The sequence below is a fragment of the Clupea harengus genome, chromosome 18, assembly GCF_900700415.2.
Source record: "Clupea harengus chromosome 18, Ch_v2.0.2, whole genome shotgun sequence".
In the NCBI taxonomy this organism is placed as follows: Eukaryota; Metazoa; Chordata; class Actinopteri; order Clupeiformes; family Clupeidae; genus Clupea; species Clupea harengus.
Window position 1 is genome coordinate 21703571 of NC_045169.1, and position 23217 is coordinate 21726787.

Genomic DNA, 23217 nt, shown 5'->3' on the forward strand with positions numbered 1-23217 from the left:
GCGTGGCTTAAGCTGGTCTGTGCGATAAGTTCATGGAACTGGAAGTGCCTGGTCTGTTTGAATGACATACAATTGGCCAATAGCATCTAATTCGGTGGGCACTGGGGAGGCGAAGAGAGACGTTCAAGAATCCTCTACCTTGACGAGGGAAGTAGTACCTAGTTACGGTTGCTAAGTAGTCATTGGTGGAAATATCTGTCAATCACTATTTTTCCTCTAGTCGATTGGGCCAAGCAATTCGATGCTTAACAATGGAGCGAGCTTCACTGAGTATACTTCCGCGTCTGCGTGCGCGTTTGTTGGCCTATAGGTTGGATGGACGAAACACTGTGCAGAGCGGAGAGGTATAGGGATGCTGTGATGCGGCACTATATATCCCATGGCAGGACTATATCATCGTTTTTAAGACAGCCTCCGCCAAACATAGGTTTGCACTCAGTGATGTCGCGTAATTGTGTGGCGAAACTGTAACGATCAAGACAGGCAGAAGTCGGCCTTTTTTAATTATTTGATTCATTCTTTTATTTCTTCAGTTCTTTTCTCTTTTTTTACTTTGCTCTATTAGTCTACCTGAAAGGGAATCTTACTGTGTCTTTCGTTTTAATGAATCTTTAAGATAATCGTTTTAGCTTACCTGGTTCTGCGAGTTGATTTTTTTTAGGTTCACAAGTTTAAGATAAGAAAATAAGCTACGGAATTCGTCTTTGTTTTTATACTGTCAAGTGATATCTTGATTCACTAGGCTATTATAAGACGTTATTTGGCAGAGGACGTCCATAACTTTCATTTATATATACGGTAAGGCATTTTACATGTTCATGCCCCTTAAAATGGGAAAGGGTTTTGATGTTGACGTTAACATTTAGGCTATTCTATTGGTTTGAGTTCTGACATCTGTTCAGTTTTCCAGTCTTGTTGTATGTCAGGATTTATGCCATGACACGTTGTACATGCCAAACTGAAAGCAATACAGTGTCTCACTGCAAATAGTCTGCATTTCTATTGAAAATGACGTTGCTGTCTTAGTTGTGGGTTGAGATTTACAATTTTGTCATTCTCCTTAGCGTGCCTAGCAGTAGCACTGCTAATATTCAAAGGAAAATGGGCTACAGGCTACCTACAATCGCTGTGTGTTTGATAGTCTTGATGCTGGAGGTGCGTCTGTGGCATTGTAAACGTGGAGCTGTTGCCGCTGCTGCGGCTGCTTAACAATCGCCTCACATTTTCCCCACAGCGTAGCTCTCGTGCATGCTCCACGCTTTCAGAGCGCCTTTAGTTATAGCTGAACGGTAGCCCGTCAATGCTGGATTGGATCGGTCAGTAGGCTGTTTTGACGTGATGTTAGCGTTGTAAGGTAATAAGTTAGCCCGCGGTTTATTGTTTTGATTGTGTAATATGTGGGCTCGAAATAGAATTCGATGTTCGTTGTAAGGTGCATCCGGCAACTGTTTATCTTCATAGCCTCTCCAAATGAGACACAAATAGGTTGGCAAACAACATCAGACTACTTTGATTTGCCAGCAACCTGTAATGAGAAAATACGACTGATATTGTCAAATTTAAGCCAAAAATAAATAACACAGGTAGGGTGGTTGTCACATTTCTAGCCCTCATAGGCAGTGCCACGTACAGTGACATAGCTGGATGTCTGCAAAATAATAAATCTTACTTGCCACATCTGATCCTGCCTTTCCTTGTGAACAGTCTAGGCTATAGCCTATGCCCTATCAGACATGAGAACATTAATACAACGGGAATGTGAACACGGCCATGTAGACTATTTGTTTGGTTTTGAATTGGAGAGAAATACTTTTATTGTTTTAACATCATTGGTTATAGTCTTACTATGCTCTAGGCTATTTAACTATTTTGTTAAAACAAAATAGACGCTCTAATAGCCTAGTCATTTGTGGTTATTTGTTTCAAATAACCTGACCAAATAATCACAAAACTCGCGTTTTCGGGTTATTTGTCAGGTTGTCGTGCTGATACAAAAAATGGTTGCACCTGAAGTCAATTATCATTCCTTGACAAGAGGCAGGTGATTTCGCTTACCCAATTATAGGTGAGTTCGAATACGGACTGTAGTCTTGTGTGATTAGCCCAATGGATGTAATACTGGGGTTCCATCAGATTGTCGTTTTTGATTGGTTAGAGAGTCCGTCAGTTTATAAAGCTAGGCAAGGTTTCCCGCCATCGCCCCTTGTAGTTAATTCATTGTGGAAAGATCAAGCTACAGAACGTAGGTTTGGTGTTTATGGACCAGCGTTTTTTTAAAAGGCCACTGTGAGGTGTATTTGTAACTAAGGTAAGGGCATCCATTTTTACTTTGTCAAAATTCGTGTTTTATACGAGTACATTTAAATAAAATGTGCGTTCAAGGTGTAACATTAGTAAATTCACGTTAAGATTAGGTCTTCGTTAGCCCAACTGTTCTTGGTCCAGCAGTTAACTTAATGCCTCAGATGTATTGGCCAACAAAGTTGGCTAACTAGACACGTTTTAGTTACAGTAGCATGCTCATGGAGAATTTTGAGTTGACAGGAAACCAATATAATAATGTTGAGCTTAATTCAACAAGATTCTTTCCCTGCAACCCACCAGTAAGTTACCTGAAGTGAATGTTTAGGGGTACTTTTTTGCTGTTTGCCTTTAGCTTTCTTTACCCAATGAGGTGTGTGTGAAGTTGGAGAGGGAACAGTGGGGAAAAGGGCGTGGGCTTAAACGGACTATGTCAGTGCTGTTGGTCAAACAATTTTTCAACACTGAAATTGCGTATTTGAGAAATACTGGGGTGTTTTTGCACTAACACGAGATTGTATTTATTTAGTGTATTAAAGTGAGATTGGTTTGACATTAATTTCTTTCGACGTTCATTGAAATTGTCTGAATATTTGCTGTGCACTCAAAAAGCGCACGCCGACATTTGCTAAGAGAAGCTAGCTAGTTTAGCAAGCTGATATGTAGTCATTATCTCGTATTTATCCTAAAAAGTGGTGGATAATTAACTTTCCCGAGCCAATATGATGTTTTTTTGGTTAACATGGTAAAATTAAGTGCTCAATTTGGTAATGCCATGAAGGTATTTGCTCCTTAACTATATATCCCCAACATCTAAACGGCTTGGTACTAACTTGTAATGTTAGGTTTCACAAACTTTAAGGAAAGCTTAACCTTAATTATGTTAACATTATCGTTGTTGCTGTGAAGGTAGTTAAGTTCCTATGTTAATGTTAATTCAACCAACCAAGCGCCTTAACAGTGTGCCATGTGGTAATTAACGTTAACTCTATCAAACTTTGGACACTAGCAGTGCTAGCGAGGACTTGGCAGAAAAATATGCAGTTGTCCTCGTGCATTGAATTGTACAGTCGACCAATTGGGATCGACTTAATTCTGCTCTGGCTGGGTGTTGGATCAGTCAGCATGGTGTGCTGCAGTGTGTGCAGGATGTAGTGCTGATTCATTCGTCCGACTGGAAATCCATTCACCCTAGCATACGCACTTCTAGAACCTTGAACTGTATAGCTTTTTGCATTCATCCTCTTTGCAGTACCTAATTTGAAGGTATAACTGGCTTATGATGGGAAGTTGCTTCACTCTGATTTCAGTTACAATTTTTTTTTGATCCCAATCTTTTAGCAGTACATTCTATAGCAGTGGGGTAACGCTATTGTAAGCTACTGGATGGCCTTGTGCGTGTTGAAATTGTTAACGTTATTGAAAATGGCTACGAACTTTAATGTGTGTGCCATAGTATTTCCGGTCGCCAGCTGCAACTGTGGGGTTGATGCAACAGTGAATGCATGAACTGTGCCCTTGTTTTATGGCACGACGTTTGAGGGTACAATTGACTAAAAACCTCAAGGTTTAAACATACCACTCAAGGTATTTAATTTTCAATGCACTTGCTGTGCCTTCACCTGGCCAATAAAACTGAATTTGTGTGTCCCTTTGCTTTACTTTGCATTGGATTCATGATTTGATGTGAAACAGTGCCTTGATTCAGTACTGTCAGGATATAGTTTTATAGCCAGAGAATGACTGAAGCACAAACATGCAGTTATTTCACTGTGAAGATGACTACATTTTGCTGTGGGTAAAGTTTAAGGTGTTGTGGGTATTTGAAAAAAAAAATGTAAAGCCAGAAAGCTGAATATATGATAATTTTAAGAATTACAATAGCATGATTTTCAGAGACTCTTTATCAATATTTCTCCTCACTGTATATCCTTTATGTTTACTGACCTTTCTACAATTATCTAGACAGAAAAATGTCTTGATGGTAAATTGGTAAAATGGTCATTAAAGCAGGCCTGAAACCATTTTTAACCAAACGCAGCCATTTGAACAAAAGCGACACGTTGCACCTTTAACAACCAGATGCCCTGTAGTAGTTTCAGGAGGCACTGATTTAGCATGGGCCTTCAGCTCTTATTGATTGGGGAGGGTTTTCTTCTGTGCGATGCGCTCTGAAGGTTTCCTGCTGCCCTAGAGCTGGGTTCCTGCCCTTCAGGGCCCGGTTGAGTAATCAGCTACAGTCTCCTGGGGAGGTGCAGATATTGACGTCGGTTTTTAAAGGGTCACACCCCTATTTTTCACACGCGCTCAATTCCCCCTGTATCCCATCTCTCCAGTTTTCGTTGGTTTCTAAATAGTCATTAGTCATGTGTGCAGTCTTCAGCTGACGCTGTACAAAATACACTGTTTGAGGAACTGTAGAACTGTTTGAGTAAAATAACAGTTTGAGACATAAGCTTGAGTTTATAATGTGCTACCTGACTATTTTTTGCCGACTATATGCAAGATGTTGGCATTTGTCGTCGCTCGCTCAGTACCCTCCGTAGTTATTCTACATTTTTAAGCAAAACGTCTAGATTGAGTGGTATTTAAATGTGATAAAATAAACGTACACTTTGTGACTCATTTTGGTCACAGAAGTCTGATGGCACCTCAAAGGGCAACTCCAAGCTCTCGCAGCGTGTGTGTCCTCAAACAGTCATTAGTTTAAATGTCTGCCTGCTTGCCTTGTTAGCAGCAGCAGCAGCTGAATATGCTGAGGGCACCCCAGTGTTGTCGTAGAGCCTGAATCGGCCAATGGCAGACGAGCTCGGAGGCCTCAACAGCCCGGTGCAGCGGAATCCCATGCAAACATCCAAGGTGGCCAGCGGCAGCCAGCCAGGCAGGCAGCATGAAGTAAGAGGGGGGTCGGGATAAATGAAGTGAGGGGAACGCGAAGCAGGGGGTTGATTTACGAGAAGGCGGGGCTGCTGCTGACTCGGGTCATCTGTGCTGGCCACACACGCTTGGTGCTGTGGGGTGGGGCTTTAGTGAAGAGCAGTGTAGGGCAAGGACTGTCCTTCAAAGCACACACTGTACGTACCACCACACACACACACACACACACACACACACACACACACACACACACACACACACACACACACACACACACACACACACACACACACACACACACACACACACACACACACACTCACTCACTCACTCGCTCACTCCTGTCCTCACCTTCATAACACATCTACTATTCCATACCACTCTCTCCCCCAAACACACACACACACCATCCACGTCCCTTAAATTGCAGAAACTCACATTTGTGCACACACACCACCATGGTTAACCTCCCCTAAGAGACACGCAGACACACACACACACACACACACACACACACACACACACACACACACACACACACACACACCCTGGTGCGTTTGGTACTGGATCGGCTCTATGGGGTGGCAGCTGCGGCCTTACTGGTGGTTGAGTTTACAGTCATAAGCGTTACTAATATCGCTGCAGATGGTGCCACGCGTTCTTCCAAGGGGCACGAGCCAGTTTTATTCTTGACTGTCACATTGCTGCTGTTTATGCAAATTGCATTGAAAGGTTTCCCATGATGCCTAGCACACCGTAGATAGGAATGCATCTCAATCCAACACAAGCTTCAGTGTTTACGTATTTGTTTAATGTCCTAAAAAAAGATCTTGGATAATTTTGTTTTTATGCATGTAGTGAGTTAACCGAGCCCACCCCTTCCGCGTCTAAATATAGCTCCTTTTTCTCCGGGAGTGTTCCGCTGCCTTTGTACAGGAATAATAAATATATTTTAGAAAAGAAAAAAAAAAACAGAAAAGGTTCATCCCCCGTCCCGGCGGTGTCCTCGTCATCGTGTCCCTGCTGCTGCTGCCGCAGGGAGTGGCGGCGGATGCGAGCTCTTGTCTTGATGTATTATTGAGCCCACACGTTCCCCCGCCAAATAAAGCACGCTGACAAAGCGCTGAGGACGCCGCACAAAGGCTGCCAGTCTGAAGGCCTTGGTGTGTGTGTGTGTGTGTGTGTGTGCGCGTGTGTGTGCGGCATGGAAACCGCAGGCCTGTCTCAGAATTGGGTTAGCTTGCAGTAGGGAGGCAGCAAGGAGGAGAAGAAAAGGTGAAACGGGGAGAAAAAAATAGAATGAAGGCATTTCTTGAGACTCCTACTTTTCATTTCCTGACAGTTTAGTTTATTTTTTTTATTTTATTTTAGTTATGCCCTCCTTTATTCCGTTTGGTCTTATTTTTATTAGACTCCCTCAAAAGAACTGACAGGTTGCCCAAGCGCCAACAAGCTTTACTGTACCTAACTCCTCATAAATGGCAGAGAAAAGAATGAAAGTGATGGAACGCTTCCTTTTAATGTATGCTGTAGCATCAAGAATTTTGCAAGACACTGCTCATAACCAGTGTGGAAGCTGATCCTAGTTGTGTGGCTGACTTTAAATGCACCATTCCTGGCTCCATGAAGGCTTACACCTCATACTTGTCTCCACAAAATTAGAGACAATGATGGAATACATATTTGATTCTGGCCGTAGGCGGTAGTTACCGTAGTTACGCTGGGGGACATGTCCCCGTCACTTTTTGCAATTACTAGTTTCCTCTCCAGCACTTTTGACTGTAAATAAAATCTCACTACAATTTGTAGAAAGTGCTTAATCACCAGTGGATAGTTAATCAAATTTAAACATGAAAATGAGTTGTGTGTAACGATAGTCTAAGTGCCCCCACGACTTTAGCTGTGTTGTGTTGGTCACTGGCGAAGTGTGAATAGCAAGTCGGCTACATTTACGTTTGTTGAACACATGGGTCATTTTATTGCTAGGCTCATAGATTTCTTTGGTTATCATCGTGAAATTAGTCTCTGCTGTGAAGTACACAGGATTTGATGTTTGGATGTCATCCGTGGGAATAAACTTGGCAAAGTATTCATGGGTGATAGTATCTTAATATGTCGGTTGCTATGAGATTTTATACACATAGATGGACTCTGAGCTGGGTGTGCTAACACGTCTCTGAAAGCTTTGGGGAATGAGGTTTTCCCACTGCAGAGTTCTGTATCCACTGCCCACTAATTGACAGATTCGTCATCATGTTTGAACATTTTAGTTTTACAGAGCCCAATACACAATCCCAATAGCCTTTTAAATTAGTAATTGAGCTGTTATAATGGCAGAGGCAGACGCGCAATAGCCCAGCGATGGGTAGAATCATGTAAAATGCCCTCTGTGACCCAGCACTTTTCAAAACCAAACTGACACCCATGGTTCTGGCACCAAGCTTTTTTTGTGCTGTTGTGATTTGAAGTGTCATGCAATTTCATATTACCCTTTCACTGTGTTACCTCAGCAGCCTCGGTTACCTTAATGGAGCTGTTATGCTGTGTCTAAGGCTCCTCGTTCTTAATGTGCTGTGTCTGAGCTCTCTCTCTCCTGCTCTCTCTCTCTTGCTCGCTCTCTCGCGCGCTCTCCCTCTCCCCTCTGCTTTCCTCTGCTTGTCACACACTGTTTCTCTCCTCTAATTTGATTACTTCACGCTGTCCCTCCTGTCTGTTTCCATATGTTGCTCTGCTTCCTCCTTTACCACTCTCTTCTCCCGTCCTACTCCTGCGTTTCCCCGCATCACTTCCTTTGAGGAGCCACCACAGGAAGTGGAAATCCAGCGTTGCCCACCACTCCCGAACCCCCTGCAGGAAGTGGACACTTGTCACACTGTTTCATCAGGTCCCATTGGCACCAGCCACTCCCTCTAGAAACAGGTCACACTTCATTTTAAGCAGTCTCTGGTACTGTGTGAGTGAGTGTGTGTGTGGTGAGCAGCATTTTAATACTTTAGTATCTTTACTGACCCTAACTGTCAGTGCATCTTGTGAGAACATAACATGCATTTGTAATTGGAGTGTGCCATGCTAATTGAGCTACTGTTGGTACATGGCACCTGAGGCTACTTGGAATGAAGTGTTAGCTAGAAGCTTGAAGGAGGTTGGAGCCGATCATGTTGGTTTGCTTGAGCTTTGTTGCTGTCAGCAATGCAGGCGCCTGTAACGTCTCTTCTTGTATAATATCTCTCTCCATGAATTATGTAGAGGAACGATTGTATAACAAGAAGGTAATATAAATAATTAAGGGCGGGAGGTTACTTTTTGTTTAGTTGGAAGAAACACTGACCATAAATCAGGTAAGCGTCAGTCTACACGAGGAGCAGGGGAACTATTAAAAGGATGACTGATTTGATTTGTTTAGTGGCGCTTGTGATTAACTTTAGTCAAAGTTGAAGTTGATTGGATGGGCTTGCGGCTCTAGTTGAAAAGTCGAGAACATATTTTTACTCTGAGGAGACGGAGACCGCAATTTTCGGATTTCTGCAACATTTTTTATTTTTTTTTTATTTTTAGAGATATTCAGAGAAAGTTGAGCTGTAGAGTTTATTTTGAAGGTCTTGATATTTACCATTCACAACACTTATTCAAACATTTTTTTTTGTCCTCTTTGGCAGAAAAAGAACATGCACAAATCTATATTTCCAAACAAGAACACACACTTACGCACGCACGCACACACACACACACACACACGTACGTACACACACACACACACACGTACGTACACACACACGTACGTACACACACACGTACGTACACACACACGTACGTACACACACACACACACACACGTACGTACACACACACTCACGTACGTACACACACACACACACACACACACACACACACACACACACGTACACACGTACACACGTACACACGTACACGCACACACGCACACACACTTACGTATGTACACACACGCGTACTTACACACACACACACGCACTCAAACCGAGCCTCTCTTTCCCTGTTCAGTTTATTTCAAGGCAGATGCTGTGTTCGCTGTCCCCCCCCCCCCCCCACCCCCCCTCAGCCTTGCTGTCTTGAGAGTAGTCTAGCGAAACGGCAGCAAAGTTACACCGCCAACTACACTTGAAGACCTTGCTCGAAACATCTTCAATTGTTCATGCACAAATCCATATTTTCAAACAAGATTGCCACAGACTGCAAAACAGTTTGACACCATGAACACACACACACACACACACACACACACACACACACACACACACACACACACACACACACACACACACACACACACACACACACACACACAAACACACGTCCACACCGAGCGAGCCTGGTGTGCTTTTAATAAGCCCACCTACACTGTTGAAATTTGAGTTTGTGTGTGTGTTTACACACACTCCTAAGAGGCTCAATTACCATAGCAGCTCTTTTGAAGTGAATGCAGTGTCATCCCCTTGATTTTGAGGCAGGTGAAATTATGATGCTAGTTTAGGTGTGTGTGTGTGTGTGTGTGTGTGTGTGTGTGGGGGGGGGGGGGGGGGAACTGTGACAGATGTTCTCAGTTCATCTACAGAGAAAACGCACAGCTTAAAAACAAACAAACGAAGAAAAAAAACAGGTCGCAAGTTCGCATGTGTTTTTGCAGCGTGTTTCAGCATAATCTGTCACTGCAGGCTGGCCAAAGCTGTGAGTTTGGAAACAAAATGATTTTAAGTTGTGTGCCATTTATGCAAGTGATTCATTTATTTACACTATACTTTAATCCAAGGTGATAATGTAGGCTTATTGAGGTATGTTACTTACAACCAAAGCATCAGTAGATTAAAGAGAAGCCTTTAAGAAGTGCTACAGTCCTCAATTTGTCATATTGCTTTGTTTCAGTGTGTAATTGGCCTGTATTGTGATAATATTCATTTGTACGCTATAGATTTCCTTTTTCATGTCCTAATGAGGTCCTGCTTTCATATATTACACTTCCTCAAGGTCAAGGCCTTCATATTACACTTCCTCAAGGTCGTCAGTGGTAAGGCCTTCACATCTGTTTAGTCAGGCTACGGGATCTTCAGTATCTCCTGGACCAGAGTTCACTGACTAGAAGGCCAAAGCATGAGGAGCAAGTGTGGCAAGAGGTCGCAAAGCATATCGCAGGGGTCAATGTCAACGATAGGTTGCATTCAGTGTGTGTGTGTTGCCAGATGGCTAATGTGATCTGTGTGTGAGGCAGCAGCTTGTGATGTCATCCTCTGTGGTTCAATTAAAGTGCTTCACATGTGAAGGCAGCAACCGACGCTTCACGTGTCGTGCCTCACTTGCATTAGCCATTATGGTAACGGCTGCTCCGTCGGTTAGGTGGTTAATTAGTAGAGAATAGTCATTATGGTAACGGATGCTCTTAAGTCGGTTAGTTGGTTGATTAATAAGGATAGTCTGGTTATAATGGCTATGTAGCCTGTTTTTTTCTTCTTTCTTTATGGATTATGGGACATTATGGATATGGGTGCTCTTGTAGAGTGAGGTAGTCATAATCCATAGTTCTTCACCAATTTAGAAACTTTAAAAGAAGTAGTTGAGGCCTATTTTGTTTGCGTGTGCACCACCCTTTAAGGAGAAATGCCCTAACGTAACTCGAAGTGTATCCTGAACTCCCTTATGCTCTGTATCTAAGTGCAGTGTATCTAAATGCAGTGTATCCTGATCTCCCTTATGCGCTGTATCTAAATGCAGTGTATCCTGAACTCCCTTATGCACTGTATCTAAATGCAGTGTATCCTGAACTCCCTTATGTGCTGTATCTAAATTAGGGATGGGCATATTTAATCGACGTTTAAGAATTTCCTCGATGACATTTTTTTTTCATCGATTAAAACTAATGCATGTTCTGTTGCGTGTAATTTATTTATTTTAGGACTGTCAAAGTTAACGCGTTATTCTATGAGATTATTGTGGCCGAGATTAATGCAATAAAATATTTGAACGCAGTTAACGCAACTTTGTTTACTTCCGGTGCGCGTTGACCCATGGCACGAAACCGCCGCGTGTCTGCAGTCAGTTAGATAGAAGAGAACGAGACGGTAGTTGAAGATGGAGAGAGCTGAGGGATTGGTGGGCGGAAAGTTTCTGTTTAAGAGGCAAAATGACAGAACAATCGACAAAACTAAAGTTGTATGTAGCATTTGTCAAGCTGAATGTAGCTATCACAGAAGCAGCTCGTCTTTAAGTTATCACCTTAATGCAAAGCACCCGACAGAAAGCAGTCCCAGGTTAGATGGTCGCTAACCCACACTCCACGACTTCTCTAGGAAATTAACTAGACCAGTCCGTGAAAAGGTTACCAACGCTGTAGCAGTTTAGGTTGCCGGTGACTGTCGGCCCATCAACATAGTTGAAGACGGTGGGCTGACTGAGGTGATTCGAATTGCTTCAGGGGACAATTCTTGCGATTTACCGTAGAGGGGCACCATTGTGTCTCGCATACATTCCTTGTATGACGGCGAGAGAGCACGAAAAAAATACAATTAAACAACAGTGTCTAAAATACACGCTGTCTGAAGTGATTACTCGTTAATTTATAAGATTTAGTCTTTAGAAGAAAACAAACTTTTAATCACGATGAATCTAGATGAATGAATTTCAAAATGTGAGATTAATTAGTTAGAGAGAAAAAAAAGGTTGTGTTTATGAGCACCGGCTTCTAGCTGTCGGCTCCGCTGCTTAAGAGTACAGCAGCGCATATTTTCAAGTGTAACCATTGAACGGATCCCGTTTAACTGCCACAAGAGTTGTCCATCTTGTAATAAAAATCTCAATGAGGAAACACGCTGTGTTTTTTCTATTTTCACTGCATTTCAATATAGCCTATATATAGTGAATTTTAATATAAAAATATTAATGATTAATCGAAAATCGATCGTTAATTCTCCCGACGATCGATTAAGACAATTTAATCGAATGCCCATCCCTAATCTAAATGCAGTGTATCCTGATCTCCCTTATGCGCTGTATCTAAATGCAGTGTATCCTGCTCTCCCTTATGCGCTGTATCTAAATGCAGTGTATCCTGATCTCCCTTATGCTCTGTATCTAAATGCAGTGTATCCTGATCTCCCTTATGCTCTGTATCTAAATGCAGTGTATCCTGATCTCCCTTATGTGCTGTATCTAAATGCAGTGTATCCTGAACTCCGTTATGCTCTGTATCTAAATGCAGTGTATCTAAATGCAGTGTATCCTGAACTCCCTTATGCACTGTATCTAAATGCAGTGTATCCTGATCTCTCCCTTATGCTCTGTATCTAAATGCAGTGTATCCTGAACTCCCTTATGCGCTGTATCTAAATGCAGTGTGGTGATGTGTCTAGTTTGTGATGCACAGAGAAGCTCAGTAAAAGCTCTCTGTGATGCCGTGACGACGTACCGCCTTTCTGGGGTTCACAAGTTTGCCCTGAATAATTCAAAGCGCTGAGGGGTTATGATGGGTTCAACACTCCAAAAGTGTCCACACTTTAAATCACGCCCCCGCCCCCCCTCCTCTCCATTTGAGGTCAGTAGAAATCACTGTCACTGACAGACGTACATATAGACATTTATTTATATATATGGACATGCACTGGGAATAGCAAATGACAATGACGGAATGGAAGCACGCAGCTCTTTGGTCTTTCTTTAAATAGTTTGTAGTGGTGGGTCTAATATGAGAGCAAAGCGCTTGGCGCGAGGACAAGGGAGGACAACCTAAACTGTGCGCACATTTGGGAGAGGGTGCAAATGAGGTCTGTCTTGATAGGAGTGTGTTGTGGTGTTTTTGTTTTGTTTATTGATGTATGTGTGAGGCAGGAAAATATGAAAGGGGGGGGGGGGGGGGGAGTGCTCTGAAACAAATGGAGTTAATTCAGAAAGGTAGCAGCAGGAAGCTATTTGACTACACATGGCTATGAAAATCCAGATTTTTTTTTAAAATACCATTTTCCAGGCCTGGTAAATTAATTGAGAGTTTGGAATAGTCATGAAATTAAATGTTGCCGTATGTAGCTTTGGTTTAGTTGTTATTGTACTTATCCATGGCTAATGTTTCTACAACGTGATGGTTTCCACTCAGAATTACATACCATAACTAGCCTGGAAAACGAATGGAAAAGGTGCTTTAATTTACATTCAATAATCAGCCCCAACCTGTGGATTAAATACACAATGTTGTGTACTTGTAGGTAGTAAAAGGGCATGGAAATTTCATTCAATGGCCTTGAGGTGGAAATGGTTTGGAACCCTAAGATTCTTTGGTAACGTCTGGGTAAAATTGCCTGTTTTTAAACATAAAAATGATGTTTAACAGTAACCAGTCACCCTGTTACTGTTCACAAAACCATCATGCACAGTTAATCCTTTTAAGGTCTTATCACACTAGAACTGGCATCACTGTTGAGGTCTTGTGTTGATGCCATGCAGCAGGCCCTCTGTAGTGGTCCCCTGCTCCTATTGGCTGTTGAGCCTCCTGGCTCCTCCTCTTCCTCCCTAGGCAGCCTCTGTTCCCCTGCTCGCTCCCTTCTGCAATCCAACTGTTTATGTAATGAAATATTAGTGCTGCCTTGTGTGCCTGCAAGGAACATGGGCCGCTGCCTGGTGTGTGTGCAGGGGGGCTTGCAGAGGCATTCATTTTTGTGTGTGTGTGTGCGCACATGTGCATTAGTTAGTTTGGGTGTGTGTGTGTGCGCACATGTGCTTTAGTTAGTGTCTGTTTGTGTGTTTGCACACATGTGCATTAGTTAGGTTGGGGGTGAAGTAGCAAAGCAGGGAATCATGATGCCCATCTTACCCATGGCTGCTGGGGCTGGGTTGCCCATCTTACCCATGGATGCTGGGGCTGGGTTGCCCATCTTACCCATGGCTGCTGGGGCTGGGTTGCCCATCTTACCCATGGCTGCTGGGGCTGGGTTGCCCATCTTACCCATGGATGCTGGGGCTGGGTTGCCCATCTTACCCATGGCTGCTGGGGCTGGGTTGCCCATCTTACCCATGGATGCTGGGGCTGGGTTGCCCATCTTACCCATGGATGCTGGGGCTGGGTTGCCCATCTTACCCATGGATGCTGGGGCTGGGTTGCCCATTTTACCCATGGATGCTGGGGCTGGGTTGCCCATTTTACCCATGGATGCTGGGGCTGGGTTGCCCATTTTACCCAATGGATGCTGGGGCTGGGTTGCCCATCTTACCCATGGATGGCGTGGCTGGGTTGCAGTTAGATCAACACATTTGCAGTCAGGCCAGCTGCCTCTTTTGACACAAAGTGGAATACTTTGTGGGTCAGGTAAGATCAAGTGTAAAATGTGTGTGTGTGTGTGCGTGTGAGGCCTCAGAATTCGTGTGTGTGTGCCTGTGTGTCTGTGAGAGGAAGGCGTCAGAATTTAAGCACGTTTGTGTTAGTGTGGGTGGGATATGACTAAAATGTCCAGCCTGTACATTAGAAACATGCTGATCTCATCATCTCAGGGTCTGAAAAACAAGCTATTGATCAACTTTGACCTGTTTTAATTATTAATGGGCTTTTGTAGCCCGCTGCTGATTAATTAATTCTTGGTTATTTACCCATGGTCCGTAGCCTAGTTCATGATTATTAAACTGCGTCTTATAACCCCATGCATTTAATTACAGCAAACTCCTTCATCACTCTGAACACGCACTGTACTGCAGTAAAACACAGTTGGGTTGAATCACACGGGTCCTTTTGCTTCATTGTGTATTTACGATGGTGTCTTTTAAAGGTATAAATACCAACTTTTCACCAGAATTGTGCACCCCACACCTTTAAATTCGGACCAGAAGATGCGTTTCCTCACAGGGTTCCTCTTGCAGTAGGGGCCCCCCTTGTCCTGCATATCGTCCAGCTGGCTCTGCTCGAAGCACACCTGATTAGGTCAAATGTAATTACAGTGCGTTTGATTAGCTAAATCTGGCACCTTGGGCTAATCAGAAGCGCTGCTGGCGAGGCACTTGGGTATGTAGTGGTCTCGAAGAGTGAGGGTGGCGAGAAAGTGTGTCGTAGAGCAGATTGGAGAGAGGTCTCCAGTATGGAGTGAGGACGGCGGAGAAGTGTGTCGTAGAGCAGATTGAGGAGAGGGTCTCTGCTATGGAGGGCTGCTGATGCAGTGATCGGTGCAAACACACACACACACACACACACAGCCCGGATAAGACTGATTTGCCCGGTAGCACGGTTGAGCAGCCATTGTAGTAACCAAGAGAGAGTGTTAAGGAAGTGATGGATTGATGATGATGATGACGATATCGATGGTAGTTGTCTCCTAAGACTAAGAACTAGTGTGGACTAAGAACCAGTGCTGTCTGCAGTAGGTAAAATCCCAGCCAAGCAGAAGATGCTACTGTCAGAAGATACCTACGTCTTTGCAAGTTGCTTAAGCTGCGAAAGACCCGTCTGACTATCCTCTATGCTTCCTGATGACTGTGTTTCCAGGAATGTTCCCTCCCTGTTTGTGTGTGCTCAGTGTTGTTGGAGCCTGTGTGTGTGTGTGTGTGTGTGTGTTGCTTGGTCTTGTTGTCAGCCAATTCACAGATTCTGAACTTTGTGCACTCACCCGTTTAAGCTCTTGACAGTTGGCATGCAGTTGAAAGCGACTCTGCTGTTGATGCTCGCTCTACAAGCAAGAGCTGGAAATCCTGTTTAGTGCTGCCCAGTCACAGGCCTTACACTAATGGTTGGGTGCGAGTATTGTGCACGGGCGTGTGTTTGCTTATTCCTTACTCTCATGGTTGGGTGCGAGTATTGTGCACAGGCGTGTGTATGCTTATTCCTTACTCTCATGGTTGGGTGCGAGTATTGTGCACGGGCGTGTGTATGCTTATTCCTTACTCTCGTGGTTGGGTGCAAGTATTGTGCACGGGCATGTGTATGCTTATTCCTTACACTAACGGTTGGGTGCGAGTATTGTGCACGGGCGTGTGTATGCTTATTCCTTACTCTCGTGGTTGGGTGCGAGTATTGTGCACGGGCGTGTGTTTGCTTATTCCTTACTCTCGTGGTTGGGTGCGAGTATTGTGCACGGGCGTGTGTTTGCTCATTCCTTACTCTCGTGGTTGGGTGCGAGTATTGTGCACGGGCGTGTGTTTGCTCATTCCTTACACTAACGGTTGGGTGCGAGTATTGTGCACGGGCGTGTGTTTGCTCATTCCTTACTCTTGTGGTTGGGTGCGAGTATTGTGCAAGGGCGTGTTTTTGCTTAGCCTTATTGTTTTTAGATATTGTGGAAGAGATTGAGTTTTGTGCTCCAATTTGAGTTGGTAGAGTTACAGCAAACCAACATCTTTTTTTTAAGGATGGCCTGTTTATGAAATAAACCCGATGTGTTTGGGTAGCTTAATTCCTACCAGCTTCATGACCCTCAACCCAAGAAGGTGTGTGTGTGTGTGTGGCGATCTTGTCTGGTGTGGCAAAGAGAACATTAGATTAGCAATGGCATGTTTGTTGCTTGATATTTTACCCGTTCTATATCAACACGTTCTGCTTGGTCATGTAGTTGTCAGAATAAATGGTGTGAACACACACTGATGCAGGTTGTAATCTTGCTACAAAGTGCCTGTCAGATGTCTGGGAATGAGGTGTTTTGAAAGAACTGGATAGATGTACGAAGACCAGCTGTGCTGTACACATGAAGTCACTGGTCTAGTGTTAACCCTGTCTTCCTGAAATGTGGTGGTTGCATATGTAGCACATGATGCCAGGCAGGGAACAAAATTAGCACCCGCCAAGTGGGTGGCCACTGGTGTGTAGGTTTATGTGTTGACAGTTGAAGGATGGTGGTTACTGCACAGTTCTGTAGTGTAAAATGGATGCCGTAAATACTTGGCTTGTCTTCAATCTGATCCTGTCAAAATCAGCTTGTCATATCTATGCAACGGGGGGGGGGGGGGGGAGAGAGGGAGAGAGAGAGAGAGAGAGAGAGAGAGCCCCCAAGTAAATGCGTCCCGTAACTATGCTTGGCGACTGTTTTGAGTTCTACAGTAATTTCTACGAGACGCAAGCCCCTGTGCCTCCCTCGCTGATTTCCTTGCAACAACAAGTAAATATGGACATTGTTAATGTTCTATGCAATCATATTTGGGAATCAGAAACATTATCCTAACCAACATTAGCCACCCCTTTCACGTGGACCACTGATGGAGCAGTAGCCATCTATGCTGTGAAATGCCAAGGAAATGTTCTCTTTGATCCACACCTTCATTGAGAGGCTTTGGGTTGTTGTTAAAGCCATGTTAAACTAGAGCTCTTAGGCCTACTTTAAAATGTTCGGTGAGGTGGGGAGTTTTTCGGTGAGCTGTCTTTTGCCCTGCATACAAATTGTTGTGAAAAGCGTTTTTTTTTTATTTGGGAGGGTAAAATAAAATGCTTGGCCGGTAACTGTTTTTCCTCAACCAGCCACTTTTAAGTTAATTGTGTTCCCTGATGCCAAGCTAACCTAGCCTGGATGCCAGACGAACTTAGCCACGCCCACAAATTATTTGGTCGGGAAGTTCGGTCTGGTGTCGCTCCGTTGGGGAGAAATTATCTCCTCACAAAAATCTGTGAGATATAGACCAATCAAATTGTCAGGGCGGGCTTTATACGATGATGGACAGATGATCAACCCTAACGTAATCAACCACGTCACCAAAGAGCTTTTGGGGTGAATTCGTTTTCAACAAACATGGCTGCCGTTGGAGAGCTGAAATGTGGAAATTCGAGTCTGTTTTAGAAGACATTGACAGCACATTCATTTTTAAAGAGGAACAGAGAAACGCGATCAAGGCATTTGTCGATCGAAAAGATGTTTTTGCCGTCCTTCCTACGGGATCCGGTAAAAGTTTAATGTATCAGCTGGCCCCATGGTCTACGTTATGGTCATACTACGTTGCTCTGATTGGTTCTAGATATATCCAATTGAGCGAAGAGGCATTTTTTTTCCTGGTTCGGTTGAAACACGCCCCATAATCACAGTCCAACAGAGCGGTATCAGACTCATATTCTGACTAGAATTATGAGTATGACATCGTCAGGCTAAAGCTAACCCTGCTCTGCCCCAAACAATGTCAACAGGTTTGTGGCTTTGAACTGAGGAAGGTTTGTGTTGGTAGGTTTGCTTGCAGTCTTATTTGCTCTCTACCTGCCTTCAGCATCTGCTGTTCTGTTGTGTAGAGGCTGTAATAGGCTGTGATTGTATATCGTTTAAATGATTATTCAGCTCAAGCCTCCGTCTGAGAATAGTTCCGGAGGTCTGTGTTATCTGCTTGTGGCACTGCAATGGTGTTTGCTCATAATGTTGTTCAAGTACGGCACTGCACAGTAACAATGCTTTCTTCCTTTTTGCCTGTTTCCAGTATTTTGGAGCATACACCACATCTTTCATCTTTACTAATGATCATTGTTCTTAGTGATTTCTAATGTCCTATTCGGTTATGTATGGGATGTTTCTAATATCTCGACTGCAAATTGTGTAGATGTTTTGCAGCCTCATAACATTTGTCTCTCAATTACGTAAAGACTAGTGGGAAAAGTAGTATTGTGCTCAGACCAATATGCATGGATGTCCCTATGGACCAAACAAGGCAAAGAGAAGAGGATTAAAAACTCGAAAATGAAATGAAAACTAAAAAAATGAAACAAAAGCAAATCGAAAATGAAATGTGATGACCTCTGACTGTTTCTTTTTTTTGTCTCCTGTCAATCTAACATCCAGTACTTTTTTGTGTGTGTCCACATTGCAGACGTCAACTCCAAACTAACATGGCAGTCAGACTGTGCGATGTGACCTCTCTACTTAGAAGTGGTTCCTGGGCGGCAGAGCCTTGGACTGGGGTGTGTGGGACTTCTCATTCTTATCTAAAAATGTTTTCACATACATGAGTAATGAGTCAGGACTCAGGCCATACCAATCCCTCCATCTAAGGAGGTTTGCTGCTGTCTTTGAGGGCCACAGTTTCTGCTGGTTGTGGTCGCAGGGTAAAAAAGTTAATTTGGACTTTTGGACGTCATGGCTTAACTGACGGAACTCACTTACACATGAAGGAATGAACAAGCGTTTTGTTTTTTGGCAGATATTTTTTTATTGTTGTAAGGAGTACCTTGATTTGCTGCTAGTAAATCTTTTTTTTTTTATTGTCAGGTTATTTTTTTGAGAATGAAAACCACAAAAGATAAAACCAGCCGACACTGTGGGCGTCAAGGACCTGCGCTCCACATTGTGCTCTGTGCTCCCAGAACTGAAGGGCAATGTCCCATTTCCTGGAACCACTTTTGTGTTCAGATTCGAATCTGGGATAACTCGGTGTTCGGTGCCTAAGGTAGTGGCATTGGTATGGCTTAGCAATGGCTTCTGAATGCATCGATTGTTTATGAGGAATGCATGTTAGACCTCTCAGATTAACACAAGTGAACTGTATGACTTATAGTTTGCCTTGTCGTATAGCATAACTAATTGCGCTGTGAAATTATTGTTGATAATGCATACTCAGAACTGAATAACCATGTCTCTTTCCCCTTCTCTGAATGATTGCTTAATGTGAAGTGGTTATGGTGCATTCAATTAATATTCTGCTATGAAGATCAAATTAATTTATAAATGGCCCATTCAAATGCTACTTGCTGTACTATATATATCTGTAAAGAAAATGGGTTTAATTGCATTCATTTTATTTAAACAAATACCGTTATTGGGATGTTGGTAATCACCTGCCTGTTAACACATGTTAATTATGACTCATTATGACTTAAATTGACATGAATTGAATTGAACCCATGTATGTTTTCAGTAATTAGTTACTTTTGAAATAATGTGTTTGAATGTATTTGTTTCAATTTAACATCTGTAGGCTCCCAACTTGGTATCATACTGGAGAAGATAACGTTAAAACTCGTAGTCATGTATTTTGTGAAGTTGATGTGGTTAACCTGTATTGTCTGCTTGTGGTGTTCTCATTGAGGTCATTACTGTAGATTTTCTTGTTGGTCTTGGCCTCGTCTAATTAGAAAAAAATGATTTAGGTACCAAATTGATTTAGGCCAAGTGCTTCTGAAGCACCAAATAAGCTAGAGAAAGTGGACATTGTCAACTGTCGACAATTAGTCTTTAGACTCTTTCTGTTGATTGAAACTTTAAGATGGGTAGTTTTGGTGCTTTGCATTTTTGTGACCCATTGACAATACTTCAAAGCTTACTTTTAAGGAATAGCCTGTGATTGGTCTTTTAAGTTTTATTTGGCATACGTTAATTGTTCAGTGTATGTTCAGACAGTTAAGTACAGTGGCACATATAGCAATATTACATGCAATTGTTATTGCATTTATGAAAAAAGGTTTTATCGAAAGTTTTTGTTTATTTGTTTTAGTTTTTTCCTGTTTGTTTGTTTTTGTTTTTTCCTTTACATTGTTGTTTGCCAATGTTTGTGTCAGAAAATAGTGCTGAACTAAGTGTCAAAACTAATTTAAACTTACCCCCCCCCCCCCGCAGTGTTGTATAATCCTCAAGCCTTTGAAACGGCTGAGTGCTTCTGTGTTGGTAAGGGTTAATGAGTATGGTGTGATGAGGGGGAAATTAGAGGTGTCTGAAACTTCCTCCAGGTGGCTGGCCCTCCTGCAGCACTTAGTCGCAACCCTAAATCAAACGCAACAATTAGGCTAGTTAAAGACCCTAAGAAATCCGTTTTTATGTTTTACCAGATTCTGTGTTCCGTTTTACGTGTACATGTACATTGAAAGAATATTCATTTGCTGCCCCAGTGGACAGTTTTAGTCTCCTGTGTCGGTCTACAACAAGCCTATTTACAGTTTGGTTCACAGTGCAAGAGATGCGTCGGTTTGCCATCAATGTGGCAAACTCTGTATTTTAAAAACCACCTAATACGAGAAGTGGATATAGCCTAATATGTTTTGGCCAACTGTCTTTGACATCTTTGACGTGTGACTCGCATGGGCAAAAATGTTGCCTATAGCGCTATTGAATGTATTTCTATCCCACCATTTCACTCGAAATGTCAAATTCTGCACAATTCTGCGTTTAGCTGCAGTTTTCCTCACTGAATTCCGCGATTGCGTTTTTGCATTGCAGAAATCATAGTGCCATACTAATTACATTTACATTTAGTCATTTAGCAGACGCTTTTATCCAAAATGACATACAAGGGAGAGAACAGTCAAGCTACGAGCAATAGAGATCTAGTGTAACAATAAATACTATTAATACTAGAAATAGAAAAAAAGTGTCCAGAACGACATACAAGGAAGGCCTTTTAGGCCTTTTAACAGTGTCTCTGATGCCACGGGTGCAGACACACGGCTACAGCTGAAGGCATTGAACAAGGAGTAAGGCTGGACGTCCTCGGCAAACTGTCTGCTGTGTGCTAGGCGATACACATTTCGGCCGTACTGACTCTAGTCTCTTCCGTCTCTTTGGGTAGGTGATTGCCGCGATGGAAGCACAGCTGTCCAATGGGCCGACTTGTAACAACACGTCCAACGGTCCCGCCACGATCTCGAACAACTGCTCCTCCCCGGTGGACTCGGGCAGCATAGAGGACAGTAAAACGAACCTGATTGTCAACTACCTGCCGCAGAACATGACCCAGGAGGAGCTCAAGAGCTTATTTGGCAGCATTGGGGAAATCGAGTCCTGCAAACTTGTACGAGACAAAATAACAGGTAAGGAAAATCGCCCCTCTGATATGGCACCAATGATGGTAAAGAAGGCTTCTGAGCAAAGATTTGAAGGTCCGTTAGTGGCTGTAGTGTTGTGCCTTATTCTCAGCGGGAACCACAAAAACAATGTGGTTGTAGTTCTGTTTAAACTTGATTGGTCTGAACCGTTTTATCCCCGACCATTCCAGGTACTCGCTTTTTTCCGGACAGATTCTGTCGCCTCTCGGCATCAAGCACTTAGTTGTGTCGCTGAATTCTCTTCACACTAGAGGAGCAGTGACCATTCCCTAGTGGTCCCTTTCACCCGCTGAGATGTTAAACCTCAATTTAATCGCCCTCCACAGGCCCCAGTTTGTTCTGATTACTCAAGGTCCCAGCGAGCAGTCAATGTGGTCATATTTCTGGCTTAACGTGATTTCTTGTTATTTAAAAAAAAATATATATATATATATTTTCCTGCCGTCCCCATGGTCCAGGCCTACTGGCTGGCTGGCTTTGATCTCCAGTGTCATGCATTATCGAAGTCTGTTTTTTGCTTTTTAGCCCCAATTAAAACACAACTCATCTCAAGATCGTAGCCAGTGAGGCGTGAGGGTTAGACTTCAGAACAGCAAAATGCTCTAATTATATGCCTGCCCCCCCCCCCCTTCTCCCCTTCCATTCTAAATGAAGGCTATTATGAAACTACCCCACAGCAACAAAGCAGATTGGCTTACACCATTAAGACTCATTTAATTGTTAAATATCACTGGTTTCATTTGTATCCTTAAAGCTGCCTGTTCAAACATTAACCACCCCCCACCCCCACCCCCTCACCCCACACTACCCCCACCAAGCCACAAGCAAAATTGTTAAGGAGTCAGTTGTGCTGAGGGCAGCATAGCTGGAAGCTAGGAACTCGAATGTCAGCAGTGGCTCAGATTGTTTGTGTAGGGTAGCGTTACATGGGGTTTAATGCTCCCCGTTGACTTGACGCTCCATTTTGACTGACTTATCCCTTTTGGACATTATTAGATTGCTGAATTGTATATAACATACATCTTATTGTGGGCACTATCTTCCATGCGATCGTTATCTTTTAGCTGTAGCTCTACTCAGCGGTTTATGAGTCAGAGGCAGTGGAGGAAGGGAGCAATTAGGAAAATCAGTCACAGTAAATAGATCGGTTGGCCTATAACAATATCAACATAATATACTGTTAAAATATTAAATGGAAACAATGTTTTGTAGTTGATTAAACGCATTTCCATATGAAATATGACAGTTACACCATAGGGCAACATGGGCTCTATCAAACATGCTGGATCCTACATTCTACTGGATACATGGTTGTGTCTCCTTTAGAC

The 23217-nt window shown here is 43.1% G+C and overlaps 1 protein-coding gene across 2 annotated transcripts in view; it reads left to right on the plus strand.

Annotated features, from left to right (window-relative positions):
- Positions 1 to 350: 350 nt before the first annotated feature.
- The window catches only part of elavl2 (ELAV like neuron-specific RNA binding protein 2), a 41678-nt gene continuing 18811 nt past the window's right edge, over positions 351 to 23217 (plus strand). Inside the window, exons 1-3 of one of the 2 annotated variants that reach the window (XM_031584850.2) lie at positions 351 to 798; positions 18946 to 19036; positions 21634 to 21874. In XM_031584850.2, the coding sequence (XP_031440710.1) occupies positions 18965 to 19036; positions 21634 to 21874 (313 nt within the window). In that variant the 5' untranslated portion in view covers positions 351 to 798; positions 18946 to 18964. Of the gene's footprint in view, positions 799 to 2084; positions 2309 to 18945; positions 19037 to 21633; positions 21875 to 23217 lie in introns of those variants that run through there. The other variant, XM_012830847.3, reaches the window with a different exon arrangement.